Below are 19,531 nucleotides of genomic sequence, written 5' to 3'. Positions count from 1 at the left end.
GGAAGAATTAAATAAGAAAAACAGGCTGTTTATTCACTGTTTGTGGCATGGATGTGTTTTCTGTAGTTCCACGCAGTATGTTTAATGAACACTTTAAATGACTTTAAATATAACTGCATGGCTTCAAGTGTCCAGAAAGGGCAGGAGGTCAGTTATAATTGCAATAAACAGTGAACAGATAAGAGTGGCAATGTTTTGATGGATGTTTGTTTATTCCCATGATGCTGCTGCTGACGAGAGGGTCCACAGGAAGGACCTGTGAGACACAATGATTTCCTGCAGAGTCATTAGTGGGTGTAATTGCTGAAAGTATGCAGTCTGTGACTTGGACATCCAAATTTGCTGTTTATTTTTGGAAAGACTATTCATCATGTCCACATGTATTCACCTTGAGAAAGATGGAAACCAAGCAAACTAAGCTCGAAAGAAAGAAATGCAGCTCGGTCACTTCTGGTGTTGTTGATGGTCATGTTGTAAACAAATTCTTTAAGCCTGCAATTAGACTAATAGTTTGCAGACAGAAAAGCAGAAGTCAGGATTTTATTAATCAACTGATCTTGAAAATAATTGTCAGATTAATTGACAATGCAGAGCTTTAACAAGATTTTTCGCGGTCACCCTGTATTTTTATTTTGATTATTTTTACATTATAGCGGACTCCACACATTGATTTGAATTGGTACCTGAAGTCCTCCCCCGGTGAACCAGAGATTCGACTAATACGAACTGTCCAGAAAGTTCTGGCGTGTCGCTATCAAGCAGCACAACTTGATGTCTCTGCAATGGCCAAGCAACTGCAGGAGGCAGAGGTACTGAATGTACTTCTGCTCATCACGGTTACCGTCCTGGCACATGTACTTTGTACCAACTTCTGTTGTAATTGACCTCTTTTTTAATGAAATAAAATATAAACCTGTATCTTAAACATCTGTCCTATTGTTGCAACAATCGATATCTGTGCAAAAATGTCAAATCTTTTTTCGCTGTAGGACTACAGGTGCTGTGTGCAGGAGCAAGTGGCTGCCGTGAAAAGCACGAGCGCTGCCAGGATTTGTGACCCAGATCTGTTAAAAAGTGTTGAAGGGCAGTGGAGTGCTGCGCTGCTGGATGCCTCCGCCACAGTGCAGGTCAAAGCGGCACAGCTGGATCAGGTCAAACAGTATCACAAACAGATGAAGCTCATCAGAGCTTTCTTAGAGGTTCTAGCTGCTGAGAAGGACAAAATGAGCTTGTAAGTAATCCTTTCTGGTTAACATAGTATTTGTTTGTGTACCTTATGCATTATACTTTCTTAATTTTTTCTGATGGATCTGCCAGGAGTATTTTGGGAAGCAGTGCCCTTCAGGCTGACAAACTCCATGCCCTGCTGAAAACCATGGTGCAGAAAAAACCCATGATGGAAGAGCTCCTCCACTTAAGTAGCCAGTTGTCAGTCCACTTGAGCGACGCTGAAAGTTCAGGTGCTCTTCTTGCCCATCTTGGAGATGTTCAGGAGGAATGGAGGCTTTTAGAAGGAAGCATCAAAAGAGCTCTGCAGCACGCCTCAAGCTCCACCTCTCAGTCCTCTCTTCTGATTCAAGAGAGCGAGCAGCTTCAGGACAAGCTTGAAGCTCTTCAGAAATCCAGCTGTCAAAGCCATGACAGCAAAAGCGCTTTAGAACTGTTTTGTCTAACCACAGACCTAAAACTGTACAACCAGCTTTATCTGCACTTGCAGTCCCAGTCAGACGCTCTGGTCAACTTCTCTCTGGGTCAGAAAGAGAAGGAGGAGATCAAGCACAGTCTTCAGAAACTGGTGTCCTTGCTTGATGTCACCAAGAGCGAGCTTGACGCTTCCACGTACAGCAGTGGAGCCATTGCTTCAGCTAAGATCAACAAGAAATTTCAAGACTTGATCATGTGGGGGAAGCAGGCAGAAAACCACATCTCTGTTGGGAAGAAGTTAGCTCTTTTCCCAGAGGAGGCTCGTGTTCAGATTGCTGAGATGAAGAAGTTTCAGACTGATATTTGGTCTCGAAGGTCCAAGATGCAAGCAGAAGTTGAGCAGATGAAAGATATAGCCCCTGATACGGAAAAGGAGGAAAGTGACCAGGTACTGAAGACGGTAGAAGATCTGTACGAAGCCATTGCTGACAGCTTGGATCATGTTCTTGACACCATGAAGAAAAATCTACAGGACAGGGAGAAACTGTTATGCCAGCTTGCTAGCATGGATGCCTGGCTAGCAGAAACGCATGCTAAAAGAGACCCCTGCGCCCATGTTGACAATGTCTCCAAAACTGACATCAGAAAGCTGGAGAGTGAGCTGAAAAGTCACAAGTTAGCCACAGTGGAGGTAGAGAGACAACTGAAACTGGTGGAAGCGATGACAGAAAGTTGCAGGGTTGTAGCTGTGGGGTTGAGTCCAGGAGAGAGCCGCTACCTTGTCAACAGACTGTCAGGCCTTTGGACAGAATTAGATGGATTGCTAGCCCATGAGAAAGCAACCAGCTGGGAATTAGAAGAGCTGATTCATGAGAGAACCTCCTCAGATGCGGAGTTGTCAACCGTCCAGGCTAGTTTACAGCAAATTTCCACTGATCTGAAGCAGCAACGGTTCCCTTTAACACAGGAAACTCTTTCAACAATTGATCATTTGAAGCACATGCTAATGGAGCATCAGTGTGAAGTACAAGAGCTTCAGCACTGCCAGGAGGCCAAGAGAAGCGCCCTGCTGTGCACCATCGGGGAACTGCAAGACCAGTGCAAAGCTCTTAGTGTTAGTGCCTTTGAGCAAGACAAATACCTGCACCTGAGGAGACAAATGGAGGAATCTAGGGACATTGCCAAACAGCAAATCCAGCGTGCCAAAGATAAAACAATAAGTTTAGGTGAGAGGTACAGACTGTGCCAAACGCTCCTGGTTGAGCTTCCTTTGGTAAAGACGCAGTGTCAAGAAGCAGCGGACCAATTGGAGGCCATAGCTCAGGAGCTGTACCCGTCTGAACTTGAATCAGAGAGGCAAAGGATTCGCCGCACTGTGGAAACTTTGGTCTCCTGGGAGTATTCTGTCATGGATGATATCAAAAGCCTCGAGGCCAAGCTGCTGTTGGGACTGCGTTTTTCCTCTGAGCTTCCTGCCTTAATGGAGCTTTTCCAAAGAACGAAAGTGGAGCTGGAGGGAGCCGAACCAGTGAATCCAGATGAAAAAGCTGTAGATATCGCACTACGAAGGTGTTGGGTTCTTTGGAGAAACATGGAGTCTGGCATGAGAGTGCTGGAAGGTCTGGCACAGAGAGAAAAAACTAACCTCAAGACCTACAAGGAGCTTCACTCTCTCAGGGATGCAACCAAGCAACAGTGCCTTTTACGAATGGTAAGCTGAAACGTTCGAGGCTAATCCTGCCTACTTTTTAGAATACTTCACTTTTAATGCTTTTAATGCTTTTAATGCTTTTGTGTGTTGTTTCTCCAAACTATGCTTAAATCATACAATGTGTATTCAACAGGAGAGTTTATCCCAGGCTAGAGAATCCTTGAAGGATTACCAGTGGGCCGCTCAGGGAGCAATAGGCTTCCTTCATAATGCTGAAGCCACCTTCTTATCAGCCCCTGGAGGGTTTTTGGATTGCACCGAGGAACAGAGACAGACTCAGCAGGCTCTAGAAGCTCTTGAAGATGGATTTCAGGCTCATATCAACCACCTTACTGAACTGTTGCCCCACCAACCCTGCCTGTCCCGCCCAAAGACTGAGCAGCTCCACATCACCATCCTCAGTCAGTTGTTGGTGGGAAGAGCCACACTGGAGGCCCAAGCCCAGCTCAGACTGGAGACCTTGCAGAGGTACAGATATCACAGTGTTGTCATTATTTATGCTCTTTCTTGTTCATCATTTCAAGAAATTATAAAAATCCTAAAGGCCAAATTTCTCACAGGTGTGAAATAAGGCAGCAAAGCCACAGGAAGTATCATGAAGACATACGTCGGCGTCTTTCAGAGCTCGAAGCCAAGCTTTCGGACTGTGCTGCTGAACAGGTGACGTCATATGACAGATGTGTCGCCCAGCAAAAACGAGCTGAGGTGGGTTTGACGCAGCGTTACTTTGCTGATGATTAGTAAATGTTTCTGCATGCATGAGTTATAATTAGTGCTTATTAGCAAATGGTGAACATGGTTACCAACTCACAGCATTAGCATGTTAGCATTGTCATTGTGAGTTAGCATGTTGATGTTAGCATTTAGCTATTGAAACACCTCTTTGCCTATGTGCAGCCTCACAGAGCTGCTAGCATGGCTACAGATTTAGCCTGGTTTTGACCTGTTTGGAGTGCCACATGTACCTGGACCACTGTTACAGGAATGCACTGGACATTAGAAGGAATTACTGCCTGATTCAGACTTTCATTTGAACTTCATTTCATCTCCTCACAAAGCTTCTGATGGAGGATCTCCGCAGCCTCGCTGGTAAGATAGAAGAACTGAGAGCTGGATGTCCGATGCAGGGCTGTGGGGTTGGAAAGGACGGCGAGCTGGGTGCCCTCTGGAGGCGGTGGGCATCATTACGACGTGGTATCGGCCTCCTGATGGCGCACACAGAGCAGAGAGGAGAGGAATGGAAGGATATTACTACAAGTGTGAGTTTTACCGATAGCAAAAACAACAATAATAAAACAGATCAGACATGTTGGAAATGCATTGTTTTATTTATTTATTTATTTATTTCCTATCGCTCCTGAACTGTTTAAATCCTGGTTCAAACCTGCACCTTTAAAATAAATAATTCCAATTTGTTCAGATGAAGCAGTGCTGCAGCTTTTTGGCCAGTCTTCAGGCTGATGTTCCCGACTCCTCCGCCGTGAGCTTCACTCAGGAGGAGCCCCAGGAGCTTCTGGCTCAGGCTGAGATGCACCAGGCTGGGCTGGAGCAGGAGCAGCAGGCCTTAGCGTCCCTGGAGCATCGACTGGAGCACGCCCTGAGCTTATCCAGCTCCCAGGATCCCATCAGTCCTGGACCTGTTGGCAAAACACTAGTGAAGATCCAAGAGAATGTCAGGAGGTGGGATTTGATTAATGTGCATGTGGAAGGTGATGACTCATTAATGTCAGACATGCTGAGATGATCCTGTTCTCCACAGCTTAAGAGAGAGAAACCTGCTGGTGGTAGCTGCAGCCCAGGCGGAGGAGAGAGAGAGGCAGCAAGTCCAACAGGTGATAGGAGAGGTGGAGCAACACATGTCTGCCATTCTTCCCTCGCTGGAAGCCTGTTCAGACCCATGCAAACAGAAGGTCAGCCTCCTTTTTGTGCTTTATAGACTGAGCTTGAAAACTGGCAGTTGAAGAACATACGTGAGCAAAATGATGATACAGTCAAAAACTTGGTGTATTTCAGTCATCATCACTCTTACATGTTTGGTTATTTACCAGTGATCAAACGGTTTTTGAGGTTATAGTGAGGTATAATTTTATGTTATGTTTATTCACATTGCCAGCAAGTTTTTGCAGCTACAGTCCACGTGTAGCTTCAATAATTAGACTGTAAGGGGTCTTTTCAAGTCGGGGTCAGTCTTATGTGAAAAATCAGTGGGACGGTAAATAGCTATACCAGTCATCCCTCTTTTAAAGCTCTCTGAACTTGTGAGGGGCTGCTGTAAGCTCACCGTCAACCTTTAACTGGAAAATTTGTGAGTAGCTCAGCGTTCAACCTCATCTTGCATATCTCCTGTCCTACACATTTCCACGCTAACAGGAGCTCAGAAAGGATTTGTCCTCCCAGCAAGCCAAACTCAAGCGTATCGTGGAAGGTGTGCAGAGCCGGTATTCTGAGATACCTCCTGATATCAGCAGAAGGCTACAGGAAGTTCAGCTGTGTCTGCAAAGAGAGGAGGAGAAGGTAACTGAACAGAACTGAATCCACCCTCAGTGTCATCTCATCTTCCACCAGAACTTCATATATACTTCTAAATGTTTGCATGTGTGCTCATCCTACAGCTCATGGAGACGAGCGACCCAGTTCGGAAGCTGGATAATCAAGTGGTGGAGTTGGCTTCTGGTCTGGAGAAGGTGAAAGTGTTACTGGAGCAAAGGAGTCCAACAGTGAATGAAGCGCAAAATGTACTCAAGGTGTGTGTTGATTGATGTGTGCTTGTGTGTCTGTGTCGATGTCCATTCGCCTGCTGATGTGCACGAGTTTAAAGTTTGAACATGTTTCCATAATCTTCATCGATGTCTTGTAAGTTTGTTTAAACTTTATTTTTCTTTGAAGTCAGTCACTCTTGTCTTTAGGTAATAAAACATGCCACTTTTGAATTTGATTTGTTGGCGTAAAGGCTGCCTGCCACCAAAAGTAGCTTCTGCTAGCTATTTTAGCTATTGTGCTAATGTATGTAGGCTATATGAAGAAGCTACAAACTACAGCGCAGCAAGCTAGCAAAAAGTTCCTCTCAAATAGTCACTGTTTCCTGAGAGATGACGACAATCCAGGATTACATTGACCGTCCTGCACACTTCACGCTGTTTGTTCTGCAGCATGTGTGGGACGAGCTGGACGCATGGCACAGCCGCATGATGCTCCTGGAGAACGAGGTGCAGGATCTTGCGGAGGAGCATCCGGATCGAGCCCAGCTACTCATGGACCGACTCACCCAACCGCTGCAGCTCTACCAAAACACGGCGCAGATGGCCGAGCAACGCACCTCCTTCCTCAGCAAGGTCAGGCACGCTCTGTCACCTTTGCACTGTGCTGTATTGTAAGACACGGAGCAGGAACCATGGCATGTGTCTTGAAAGTGCACGTCATCACAGCTACATCAATTTGGAAAGTGGCCACTAAAACTTGGTTTATAAAACTTCTGCTTTCTTATATTTTGTACACTCCTCTGTCAGATCCCCGTCTGTCTTCAGGAGTTTGAAGGCATTGTGTACGGCTCCACCTGCTGGTTAGACGAGGCCCAGTCATGGCTCGGTGCTTCCTGCTCGTTCACAACAGCCAGAAGCCTCCAGAGTCATGCAAACTCCCTGCAGGTCAGAGATGCCAAGTAACCAGCAAACAGCAACTTACTTTCATGTTGCTCTTGTGTGTGTTTAAAAGTAACATTATTGTACAGCTCACGTTAATGTATCTCATTCATTTCCTGCTGCACATGCCGGCCTTTATCAGTCACCGTAATGCACACGATTCAGTGCTGACCGTAAGTGATGAACTTCATTTTAAATCTCGAACTGCAGCTGGTGCTGGATGACTCTGAGAGGATCAGACACGCCCTGCAGGACTTCAGGCCAGTCCTAGATGAGATTTCTGCAGTGTGTGACATGAGCGCTCAGGAGGAGACGCTGGACCAGGACGACCAACAAGTCCACAACATGCAACGCGCCATCGTGGAGCCGCTGGAGCAGCTGCTGCAGGCTGTTGTTGTAAGAATTTAAAAAGAGGAAATCCACAAATTTCAGGTTGTTTGAATCCCTAAAAAGCAGCAGGAGGAAACTGCTGCGATGTTTTCTCTTCCCCATATTTTGGTTCACTCCCTTCAGTGGCCAGATGTTTCCAGTCAGTGGAAACATGAAAAAGGTGCATGCAACAAAAGAATTGAACTGGGGATAGTGTTGCAGTGTGGTGTGCCTGGAGGAGGCCCCACTTAATCTAAAATTAAGACAAATGCAGCCAGTAGCATCTTGAAAGTGCGTTGCATTTGACCATTTTTCTATTCTTGTACCTGCAGCATGTGAATTGCTCTTTATCATAGAAGTAAAGTCACTGAAAAAGCTGCTGGAAATCTTCACTGCAGGTGGTGGAGGCGATAGAAGTGGAGCTGAAGACTCTGGAGAAGAACATCCCGAAGATCAGAGCCATTTTATCCTCCATGGACAACTCAGACATCACTCTGACGGAGCATCTTCACAACAGACAGGTGACACAGCGCCTTTGGAATATGATTGCGATAGCTAGGCACACATGGAACATGCCAACAGTAGTAAAAATATCTTAAACGTAACATGACGTCCCACAACTTCTTTCTATACGTCCACTAAAATAAAGCAGTGGTTTCACAGTGTTCAAAAAGTTTAACCAGTTTCTCCGTTTCACCCTGAAGGTGATCCTGGCCAGCATGCAGTCGATGCGGCGGACACTGGAGGAGATGGAGAGATGCAAAGGAGAGCTTCACCTCCCTCAGGGAGCAGAGGAGAACCTGCTGGTCTTCTCCAGAGCCAGACTGCTCCTGCAGCCCCTCGAGGAGCTGGAACAACTCACACAGCAACAAGCCGCGCTGCTGGAGGTACAGCATGAAGTGCAGATGGAAAAAATAATTGGCTTGATTTGTTATTGTCGAAAAGCAGCGAGGTTCAACAGAAAATGTTTCATGAGTGAGTCATATCACCTATTTTGTTGGTATTACTTCACATTGAACTGTGAGTTAAATTAAGCAAGAGGTCGTGTTTCTTGTTAGCGTAAGTAAGTTGTAGCTTTATGTAATGTTTCTTCATGCTTGAAGAAGAAGCAGAGTGTATCACCTTTTGTCACTTTTCACTCTGTCCCTCTGTGTTTCTCGTCTCTGTGACGAACACAGAACAAGATCAGTGAGGGGCTGTGCTTCGCCACAGTCTCTGACGCTCCTGAAGAAGCACAGCAGCTGGACAGATCCGCACACTGCGTCCAGGTAATAATGACCACGATCATAACAAGGTCCAATTCACCGTCAGCTGAAACAATAACACAAGTGAGATGTTTGAATCAATGATTTGTGGAGTTAAACCCACTAAACGTGTCCTCTTTAATCATTTCATGCTGACAATTTGCAGCAGCAAACTGATTATTGTTGTTTTTTTGGGAATTATTCAATCAGTGCCCGCCTGTACATACCCAAGTCCAGAACAATCACCTGCACTCAGTTCAGCTCATTTCAGCACAGCTTTTGGTTTCCAGGTTGAGACTGCAAATAGCAGTTAAATGAATATTTGCTTCCTGGGTACAAACTGCCTATTACGAATCTTCCCCAAAAAATGAACAATCCTTTTTGTTCATTAAATTAGCATGCGTTCCTCCACTAGACTCCATTAGTCAGGCCTTTTTCTTGTCACTCAGCATATTTAAACTGTGAAACTGCTTCATTAAATGTGCTTCAAATCACATTTGTCAGGTTCCATGTTAAATAAAAACATAACTAGTGCTAAGTACAGCAGAAATTAATGAATGTGTGGCTGCTAATGGAGTCGTGGTGGCATCCGTCTTGAACAAATAAACCCTCTGCTCACCACCCAGCCTTAGCATTACCTGAAGGAAAAGGTAAACTGAGCTACGAGGAGTCAACAGAAAGACAATTTGCTGTTCCACTTGCCTTGAAATGACAGTTTTGATCATAACATTCACCCTTATCACTAAAAGCAGGAGGCTTTTGAGGTGTCTAATTCAGAGGAAGAGGAGGATGAGGAGAACGAGAGTTGTCACTCGTCGTCCTCTGACACACTAACATGCAGTCTTCCCGAGGTAAATCTGAAAAATACTTACAGCTCAGGGGAGCATGATTCTGGCTTCCTCCTTCAGTTTGGCTTTCATTCCAAAATGTCACATTAATCAGTGTAAAAGCTGAAACTTTATTATTAAAAATAACTGAATTTAAAGTGCAAATCTCACACATCAATACATTTAAGACCTGATGAGAAATTGACACAAACTAATTTGATGAGTTTTGGAGTGAAACTCAACATTTCTTGGGCTCTTCTTTCTTTCGTTTTTCCTCCTTTCTTCATATTTTGATCCACTTCATAATTTCCAGCTGTAATATTGTTTGTTTTTCGTGTGTTGTGGAGGATTTCAGCAGATTTTTTGCATGTTTAGATGAAGCTTTATCAGGCAGGATGTCCTGTTACCTCATGAATCTACTCTGGCACTGTCAGAAGCAGCTGCTTGAAATATGTTGCACACACACACACACAGACACACAATGAGAACGGCATGTATACCTGCATGTGTGTGTGTGTGTGTGTGTGTGTGCATATAAATGATCTGATCAACTTGTCAGGACCCAGAGGACACACTCAACTCGTCTGATGGGCAAAGTGAGGATACTGCTGAAATCAAACTGCTCTCAGAGGCTCAGGTAGATTCTGTTTTTCATTTCAGAGACTGGATTACTATTTATCTACTATTTAGTCAGCCTCATATGGATAAACTGATATGTTTTTAATTCAAAGAGGTGTCCGTCCTCGCCTGTTTTCTGTAATCTTGTCTTCCAGACGCCGCACAGTCCGGCTGGGCAGCTTTCTTCTGTAATGGAGACGAGCTCAAAAGCTGCTGAATCTGAGCTTTTGTCTGTAACGTTTGGCCTTGAAACAAAAGAGTCCAAAGCTCATGTTAGCAAAGCCTTGAGGCCTGAAACTGTGACAGCTGGGTCAGTCCTCGCTGCAGCTGAAGACCAGTTCTCTGCCGCTGCCGCCCCGGACCAGCACCGATCACAGGCACGTGAAACCCTCGTCCCCCGCCCTCAAACGACGTCCCATCAGGCAGCAGCTGCAGCGGAAGACACGAGACTGATTCCTGCGAGACCTGTGACTCCGCTCCCTGCCACGAGAGCATCGGCTGAGTTTATAGAAGAGGGAGACAAAGACCTGTCTTTGTCCACAGCTCCGGTAAGTTTCTGAGCAGGAAAAGAGGCGCCCTTTAAGATAAGATAAGATAAAACTTTATTGATCCCACTCTGGGGAAATTTAGTGGTTACAGCCAGCAAGAAGAGAAAGGAGAGGTGGAAGATGAGCAAATTAAAATCAACTTTATATTATATACAAAAAGACTATAAAAATAATACTGCCCTCTGACAATTTCCTACAAATGTTCAACTTTTTAAAAGCTTGATTCACATGCGTTGTGTTAAATTAACACTGATTAAGTCTGAACGTGAATCATGTCTAATCTGATGCTTCTTTTATGTGACATTTAATTAAACCACAATAGAAACGATAAGAAAATGGCGTTGAAGTAACCTGATTTCCGTTGCTTATTTTCAACGTCCAGGATGCTCCTAACGTGTTAAAGGAGCAAAATGAAGACGGCGCCAGTCAGAGCAGTGTGGTGGAAGGATCCCAGGAGTGGCCTGAGGTGATAATCAGGTAAAACACACGTTGAAATTGATGACTCGCCCACAAGTAAGTAGCTTACCGTAGACTCAGACGTGCTGTGTGGTCCTCTAGCTTGACTGGACATGAAGAGGACGACGAGCAGCTGAGGTGGAGCCGACTTCATGCCCAGATCTCTCAGAAACTGACCACTTTGCAAAAAGTTAAGGAGGAGCAGCGAACTCTGAGCTCAGAGGACGAAGGGACGCATGAAAAGGTGGGACAACAGGATAGTTTCTTTTTTTAGGATGGTGAAGGCAGATTGATTCTGACTGATGTGATGTGGATGAGCGGTGAGATGGGACCACAATAGATAGAAGCAAAATGATTTCTAAGTGGATGCTAGGCTACCATCTCCACCATCATCACATCTGTTTCCAGGGCAACGGTGGGATAAACCTTTGGCAAGCAGGTACTGCAGTAAAGGAGGAGGAGGAGGAGGAAGAGCTGATTTTGTCTCTGCTCCTTCCAGTTTGAGAGATTTTAAGTTCCTAGTTTTCTGTAATCGGGGGAGAAATAGAAAGAATCATGAAAAATCTACAGTGTGATTGGCTGGAATAGATGGAGAATTATTGTGAGTGAGGATTTGTCCTGGTAGGAAAATGAATGAATGAGTGTCCTCTGACCGATGAGTCCCTCCATGCGCCCTGCAGTACTTGTCTCTGTTTTTGTTTAGGTTCCAGAAAGGGAACTGGTCCCGACCGGATCCGCCTCTGCTGTCCTGCAGCGGACACACGAGTCCATCACCGGGCTGAGACAGACAGTACGTACAGTCACACAGGTTCGGTTTTAACACACCTGTGCATTTCCGAGAGGCGGAGACTTTTTTTACACTCTGTGTTTTTCATAAATTGTCCCACCAATGATCAGCTGACGTGGTTTTAAAGAAATGCTTTGATGGTTCGATTCGCTCACTGCGAACATGTCATATGAGTGCGTTTAGCCCGATCACTGTGTGTGTGGTTGATTCCCAGGTGAGCTCTGCAGGTGGTTCACATCCAGGTGCGAATGAGGAGCTGTACCAGGCTGCCCGGAGGGTCCTCCTCTGTCTGGACGCCTTGACGGACCTTCTGTTGACTCCTGGCGGTGAAAGTGACCCCCAGCTAAGGCTGCTGCAGCAGGAGGTGACTGACTGCGACGGAACAGCCAACATGACTGCACATTTTGGTGGCCCTGTATTATTTAATCTAATCTTTAATCTGTGAACCTTTTCTTCCTCTCCTGTGTTTCCTGTGTAGTGTGTATCGACTGAGCTGGTGACTCTGGCTGAGCTGTTGCGTAAAGTGGAGTCAGAGGCCAGATCTGCATCCTCGGGGGAAGAACCAGAAGCTCTCCGCTGTTTGACCTCCCTTCAGGACGGCCTACACACGGTCCAGGCAGTCTTCACCTCATCCCACAGTCAGCTCTTTGAACATCAGGGCATCGCACTTCAACATCAGGTTTGAAATACAGATCAGTTCAGTATATTCCAGGAGTACATTATGCCCTTTTTCACACCTCCTACTGATAATTACCATTCACCAAATCAACCAGCTTTTAAAAAACTTATGCTTTTTGCTCAGCTTTGGATGTGATTTATTATTATTATGTTTAATGGCTGTAGAAATTTGAAGTCCTTGTACTTGTTGTACTTGTATTTCCATTTTTCCATTGTACTTTTTCTTAGCTCATGCTTCTACTTCACTACACCTCAGAAGGGAATAATGCAGTTTTTACTCTACTACATTTATTTCACCGATACCGCTGCAAGCTTCTCTGTATGTTTTGTGTGTGAAATGTAAACCTGCCGTCAGTTAATGAAATATGATGTCCATGCATCAATAATAATAATGAATAATAATGTAAAATTGAGTTCTGCTGCACAGTGACTATTACTGCTTTTTCTAATGTAATTACATTTTGATGATTTCTTTATTTTATATAAGTAAAATGTTAAATGCAGGATTTTCACTTTGTGGTTTTGGTACTTAAAGAAATGATCTGAATACTTGTTTCCACCACTGCTCTCAAACAGGAGTTCTCCTCCAACCAGCTGTGTATTTTGGACAAGTTTGAACTGGGGCCAAGTGAGATATTCCCCAGTATAAAGGATGCCCCCAGTTTGGAGGTAACCAGTGCTTTGCAGCTCTTTTGTGTGTGTATTTGTGCACGTTTTCCTATGTATTTCTAAGTACGCTGGTATGAAATGTTGTGTCTGAGACATTCTGCTTAACTCTCATAACAACAATTTCACATTGCATGAAAGGCCCTAATGGGAGAGCTGTTATGAAAAAGACAAAATTTCAACTATTTAAAGGTCATACCTGCTGCATTGTGATTTCTCATGTTAATGACTCGTGGGGAAATGCAAAAACAGCCTTTAAAAACAAGAAAAAGCAAGGAAATGGGAGAAATGTTGCATAAAATAAGCAAAATTAACTGCCAGCAGAACAAGGTTTTTAAAACAAGTAAAAATACCTTGTGTCAAAGAATCCACAGTTATCTTTACAGCAGTGCAGTTAGACAAAAAACAAACATGTTTATCTGGACACACAAAGAAATTCTGCCTTCAACAAATCAGTTTTGTTCTTCTTCAAGCCTTAATTTAAGACATTTCTTTGATTGTGCTTTTTGTGTATCATAATGGGCAATTTTTAAGTTCTCCAGTTCAAATAATACCCACTAAAATATGTCTTTGACTGCACACCTAGCATTAAAAAACAGCAGCTCATCAGTCCTGATTCGACACACATATCAAAGCAGGGGCGATGCAGGATCTGCGTTTCAAAAGTTAACAGTGTTTTCCTTAAACTTTGTGCTTTTCCTGCATCTCTCAGCAGTGTGTGCTGGGCAGACATCTGAGGGAGAGTCCAGGGGAAAAAGCCAAGCTACAGCAAACCTCCCGCTCCTTGCTTCAGGGGATAACTCGCCTCCTGGAACTGGGTGAAGAATGCATAAGAGGAGGGCAGACGAGCCGGGATCACAGCGGCAGCCGACTTCAAGCCGCTCTCTGCAGACGCAAGGTATCTCACTGCGCTTTCAACAAGTTCTTCAACAGGCAGAGGAAGCCCAGGTTTTAGATAGGCACCTTCCCAAGAGTGCGCAGAAGCCTCGTGATGCCTTTCAAAGAGGCGTCCAGTGTAAAAACAACTTAAAACAAGGAATGATTCGACTTAGCATGAAGATATTTAGACCTCAGTCACATCCAGCGTCGGCTTTTACCTTCCCTTTTTGATCAGTCCTGTGTTGCAATTACTCCATTTCCCTTCTGGTCTCTTGGTGATCCAGAAGCTCCTGCAGGTCCTCGGGTCTCAGCTGGCCTTTGTGCAGCATCTGTTCCAACGTGAGCCAGAAGCACTCGGGTGTCAAGAGGATGAGCGGGTACAGCTGGAAGCCAGAGCCAAAGCTTTGCAGCAACAGGCTCTGGAACAGGAAGTGGCTTCTCAAAGGAGGATCCAGGTTTGAAGTGCACATTTGCTGAGGGCCATATGAACTCATACATAAACAAAAGTGAATTTTCTTGCGGGATAATTTCTCGTATTGGACGTTTGTGCTGACACATGAAAAGTTCAAACTGATGAAGCGGGTTTGTGGTTGGACCTGCTGCAGGAGTGGACCCGGTGGGAGGATAATTGCGGTGGACTGAGCAGGCTGCTGGATGATCTTGAAGCCTTCATCAGCAGCGGGGAACCAGAGGGAGACGATGAGAAGTTAGTGCAGCGCCGACGTGATGGCTGCCAGGTAAACTCTGCCACACTGCACGTCATCTCAGCCCTTCTTTCACTTTGTTTTTACTTATTGCATCTCCTCAGCTTCATGTACCTCCTTTAATCACCGTCTCAGGTTCGCTTTGCCTCTCTCTCTTTCCCTACTATAATAAGTTTGCAATATAATGTTTTGTCCACTGTGTAACTGTCGAGTTTCCTGCATGCCTTCAACAGCCTGTAGAGAACAAGCCTGAACTACTGTGCATACAGTATGTTTAATTTCATATGGAGGTGAAGCAGTTAGCAGTGATAGCATTAGCACAGTCACTCATTGCGTTGTACTGAGCTTATTTTTCTGCTGCAGCTATGATGAGCTTATTTTGAACATTTGTGAAAAAAGGCTTGTTTTTTGGGCTGATTGTGAGAGAATGACAGATTTAAGGTTTACTGTTTGAGGTACTGCATCAAATAAAGAACATGGCAGCAGAATGAGAGTCTGAGTGTGAAGCTGTTTTGGTGTGGACTTCTTCCTGGAAAGAATACAAAGAATAATTGGGTGTGTTCTGCCTGAACAAGTAATGAAAGCCAGACTGAGGACCGTGGTGGTCTCTTTTGAACTGCTCTCTTTCCTTTGTTGGTGTCTATCGTTTCTCAGATGGCATCGGGCAGATTGGGTGTCTTTCCTCTGTTCACTTTCCTGACAAACTCCTTAACCCACCACGTCTTTACGTTACATTACAGCTGCTCCATGCTGTCAAATGTTAGCGTCGAATTGGCCTGTCGAGAGAAATCTCGCGGAGATTGACGCAAACTCGACATAAGCACTGTTGCTTCTCCTTTTCACCCAGCGAACGTTGGTCCAGCTGGATGAGAGCAGGGCCGCTTTAGGACTGCTCCTGGATCAGAAGAAGGCGCTGCAGGCCGAGCCAGAGTTTGCTGCCACAGTCAGTCATGCAGGAGGCGCCCTGGAGCTGCGATGGCAGAGCGCATACAGGCGGACAGAGCAGGAGATTCAACGCTGCGGAGACATCCAGGACAGCTGGGCCAGGTGGGAAATAGAAGACTTTATCTATCTGTTAGTTTCACATTTCATTGTGTGGAACAAAAAGGAAAGTCGATGCCTGCACACGTGCCAAAGTCACTGATTACTCCAGAGCCTCAAAAGGGAGTAAAAACAACACCCAGACATCCAGGATGAAGTGTTACCTGATGGAGTCCCAGGTTATACTGCATGTCTGAATGTATGTGGGGTTTGCACTGCAAAGGTGTGCCCAGTCTTGATTTTGTACGGATGTTAAAATATAATTAATTAATATATTCTAGTTTCAAGAGGATCATCAACATGTGAGTACTGTGAGAGCAAGAATTTGCATCTCAGTAATCTGTTTCGCACAAGTATAACTTTTTATTTCCAGTTGTTTTCATCTCCTCTTGGAGAATGATGGAGGCTGCAGTGAAAAATGTTAATGGATGCATTTTGGGTCGAATTCTTTAGCAGTGAGGCGCATTCAGAGACGGAGAAAAGCTTGAGCTCACATCCATCACAGTGTGAAATCTCCAAGGGCTTGATACGGCTTTTTACAGGCCCTGTTCTGCTGCATTAGGTTTTGGTTATATTCAGAAATATTTCCTGCCATTTAGTCTGTAAATTTGAGGGATGAATTCATAAATTACACTCTAATGTAAATCCATGACACCACAACAGATTAAACACACGCCAACCCTCTGCAGTGGTAGACCCATACCTGAGTCCTTAACTCACTCTTTGTTCAGCAGCATGTTCTGCTTCACTGGATGATCTATCTTCCTCATCCTCCTCGCAGGTTCCAGACTAACTTTGCCTCGGTCAGCGAATGGCTGACTGGTGCCAGCAAACACCTGAAGACTTGGTCTAACCTGGCCGACTCCCCTGACCTGAACCAGGAGTGTATCCACGACCATCTGATCGAGCTGCTGGTAAGTCTTTCACATCTGCTCTGCGCATTCATGCATCATCAACAGACGCTGACAGTTGTCCTCTGTGGCCTCTTCACCCAGGAAAAACACGTTTTTTCAGACCCTGAAAGCAGCATAAATCTGCAGGAGAACGTTTCAGGTTCAGACCTGCGTGCCAGTTTTAAAATATATTTGTCTGTTTCACATGACTAAATGGGTCTCCTGAGGTGCACCACTCCAGCTTCACTGACATAAAGTCAAAGAAAAATGACAGCACGTTACAAACCGACAGCACTCATATCACTGACAGTCAGGAACAGGAAGACAGAGAGATTTCTAATGGACGTCACATGAATTTGAAACTCAGGCAGCAGTTTGAAAGGCATCAATCACACATGATGACATGTTTTCTGGCTCTGACCACTTCCACCAGGACTTCTCCATGGAGACCGAATCCATGTCGGTGAAGAGGGAGTCCGCATCCAGAGGAGCCAGACAGCTGCTCCACCTGAGCGAAGGTGATTGTCCCGGACTGAGAGCTCAACTCGCCCAGCTGGAGGTCGACTGGAGCCGGCTGACCTCTGACCTCTCAAAGATACAAGAGCGGCTGCAGCAGGTACAGCGTTCCCAAAGAGCTTTCGCCTCTGCTGGAGAACAAACACAGAGCCGTAGGAGGAAGGTTCCACTGTGGTGTGACTATCTTAAATGATTGGACGGTCACAGTGATCTCCAGCCTTTAGCACATTTTTTAGTGGCTCAGTTTTTCTAAATTTTGGACCAAATGTCCGATAAACTATTATTTTCCAGTCCTCCAATGAATTAAAAAGCAATCATCCAAATTCCTTGGAAGTGCTGTTACTTTTCAAAGATAATTAGGCATTGAGAAACCCCTCCCGTGAAGGGGAGTGCACACCCTGTGGAAATCAGCTTCGGGGTGATTGAGGACAGGGAATTCGGGAGGACTTGAAAAGGAGGTGAAGGACACTTTTTAATTTTTCTGCACCATTTATCACCAGTGAAAGGAACCAGATATTCTGCATTATAATGATCAGAGGTTCGTCTGGCAGAGGGTTCATTTTGGCAGTAACCTCTGGAGAGGATGAAAAGATCTTATCCACCTAAGACAAAGTGATTAAGACAGGAGTCAGATAACACAACTGATGTAATGAAGGAGGTAGAAAGTTAAAATCGCTTTTTTCTCCGTCGTGTCTGTTAGCGGCTGCTGGCAGCATGGCCGCCGGGGAAGCTGCTGTCTGACCTGGAGGACTGGATGAAGAAGCTGGAGACTCGGCTGAACCAGGAGAAAGAAACGGTCCTCAGGGTCAAAGATGCCGCTCAGATCACTGAAAGCCTGCAGCAGTACCAGGTGCTAATAACACTGTCCACTTATTCCTGTGCGACTCATTCAACAGTGGTTCTGTGTCTAACTGACCAAAACTGGCAACCCGCTCTGTTTTTCTTCTTTAATGTGAGTGTTGGCTTTGAATTCTCTGTATGTTCTTTCTCAGGAGCTAAAGGCAGGCATGGTCAACGGGCAGCTCCTTCTTGATTTCCTGTGCCAGTCTGGGCCTCGGGTGATGGGAGGGGACGTCCAGGCTCTTCGCTCTGAACATACAAAGTTTGCAGAGACACTTGGCGCTCTCAAGCTGCAGTGTCTTCATCTTCAGAGAGAGCTGGAGAGCCAGGTCTGTGCTTCAGCTACGAATGTACAGTAGAGTCTGAAATGAAGCGATCCAACAAACCTTCTCTTTATTTTCTGTTCTAATATTTTTATTAAAACTATGTTGAGCTGGCTTGTGATTTATGTAATCACTGGAATCCATTAAAAACCATAAATCTGATCCAGTTTTTGCCAGCAGTGGTGGAAAAAGCTTGCGCTGCATGACTCTCCAAACTCACTACAAGAAACGTAACTTTTCGTTTATGGCTTTTATTCCTACACATGAATCAGCCACTGTTTGGCTTTGTGTCCCCCCCCCAGATTCGTGAAGCTGAACAGATGCATCACACTTGTGCAGGCAGAGAGAGGCGGCTACAGCGTCTTCGTGGCTGGATAGAGCAGCACAAAAAGCAGCTGAGTCAGACGAAACATCCCAGCGGTCAAACTCTGGCTCGTAAGGCTCTGCAGGAGCTGGAGGTACAGAAACACCCTGTAAGCAGGTGAATGTTTGAACTGTCTCCCTCGCTGCTGTCTTCTGATCTGCTTTGTTTTTCTTCCAGGCCGCTGTGGGCAGAGTGAGGGAGGTGGCTGCAGCTTTGCAGGAGTTGAAAGCCACACGAGTGCGTGTTGGGAAGGAAGAGGGTCACCCCTGTGATATCGCCTTCTCTGGCCAGACAGAGAGCGCTTGTCATGCTTGTGGGGATCTTAGTCAGCAGGTAAAAACACGTCTGTTAAGACATGGAAGCATCAGTGCCAGAAGAAAGTGAATTAAAGTTATTTATCTCGACATTTAAGATGCCTTTTCAAATAAACTACAAACATGGCATTTCTAAATTGAAATGTCTAGTAAATAACCAGATCAGTTGTTTCATGCTTGTATATTTTTATATGAATAATGATGAGGCAGTTGTTTCGGTTTTCCAGCCTTTCCAGTTTTGATTTACTCCCAATTGAAAAGCAGTGATAAACTGACTGTACATTACCTGCCCAGCATCAAACAGCATTCAAATGCTAGCTAGTGAACAAAGTGGAGCACACAGCAGGCTAAAGAGCCCGTCTTATTTATTGCGTTTGAAAAGACAAACTGAGCTCAAAGGAGAGTGAATGTTTGACTTTCAGTGTGTGGTGGCCAGGAACAAGACCCCAAATAAAGACTGAAGTTGCTCCT

General features: G+C 45.1%; 1 protein-coding gene across 1 annotated transcript in view; it reads left to right on the top strand.

Annotated features, from left to right (window-relative positions):
• syne2a (spectrin repeat containing, nuclear envelope 2a) overlaps positions 1-19,531 on the top strand; it is a 74,480-nt gene that overhangs the window by 30,707 nt on the left and 24,242 nt on the right. The window contains 35 exon segments of the mRNA XM_070988094.1: positions 654-809; positions 990-1,231; positions 1,318-3,355; positions 3,489-3,823; positions 3,916-4,060; positions 4,414-4,614; positions 4,776-5,035; positions 5,115-5,265; positions 5,726-5,869; positions 5,968-6,099; positions 6,505-6,687; positions 6,862-6,999; positions 7,204-7,389; positions 7,761-7,883; positions 8,067-8,249; positions 8,541-8,630; positions 9,356-9,457; positions 9,993-10,070; positions 10,207-10,611; positions 10,982-11,076; positions 11,158-11,299; positions 11,759-11,845; positions 12,057-12,206; positions 12,321-12,521; positions 13,097-13,189; positions 13,899-14,084; positions 14,350-14,520; positions 14,671-14,802; positions 15,617-15,816; positions 16,592-16,724; positions 17,137-17,319; positions 17,920-18,069; positions 18,212-18,388; positions 18,685-18,840; positions 18,924-19,079. Of these exon segments, the coding sequence (XP_070844195.1) occupies positions 654-809; positions 990-1,231; positions 1,318-3,355; positions 3,489-3,823; positions 3,916-4,060; positions 4,414-4,614; positions 4,776-5,035; positions 5,115-5,265; positions 5,726-5,869; positions 5,968-6,099; positions 6,505-6,687; positions 6,862-6,999; positions 7,204-7,389; positions 7,761-7,883; positions 8,067-8,249; positions 8,541-8,630; positions 9,356-9,457; positions 9,993-10,070; positions 10,207-10,611; positions 10,982-11,076; positions 11,158-11,299; positions 11,759-11,845; positions 12,057-12,206; positions 12,321-12,521; positions 13,097-13,189; positions 13,899-14,084; positions 14,350-14,520; positions 14,671-14,802; positions 15,617-15,816; positions 16,592-16,724; positions 17,137-17,319; positions 17,920-18,069; positions 18,212-18,388; positions 18,685-18,840; positions 18,924-19,079 (7,704 nt within the window).

The sequence above is a fragment of the Chaetodon trifascialis genome, chromosome 19, assembly GCF_039877785.1.
Source record: "Chaetodon trifascialis isolate fChaTrf1 chromosome 19, fChaTrf1.hap1, whole genome shotgun sequence".
Classification (NCBI taxonomy): domain Eukaryota; kingdom Metazoa; phylum Chordata; class Actinopteri; order Chaetodontiformes; family Chaetodontidae; genus Chaetodon; species Chaetodon trifascialis.
The sequence above is the reverse complement of the archived record's forward strand: the minus strand, read 5'-3'. Positions and strand labels throughout refer to the sequence as shown.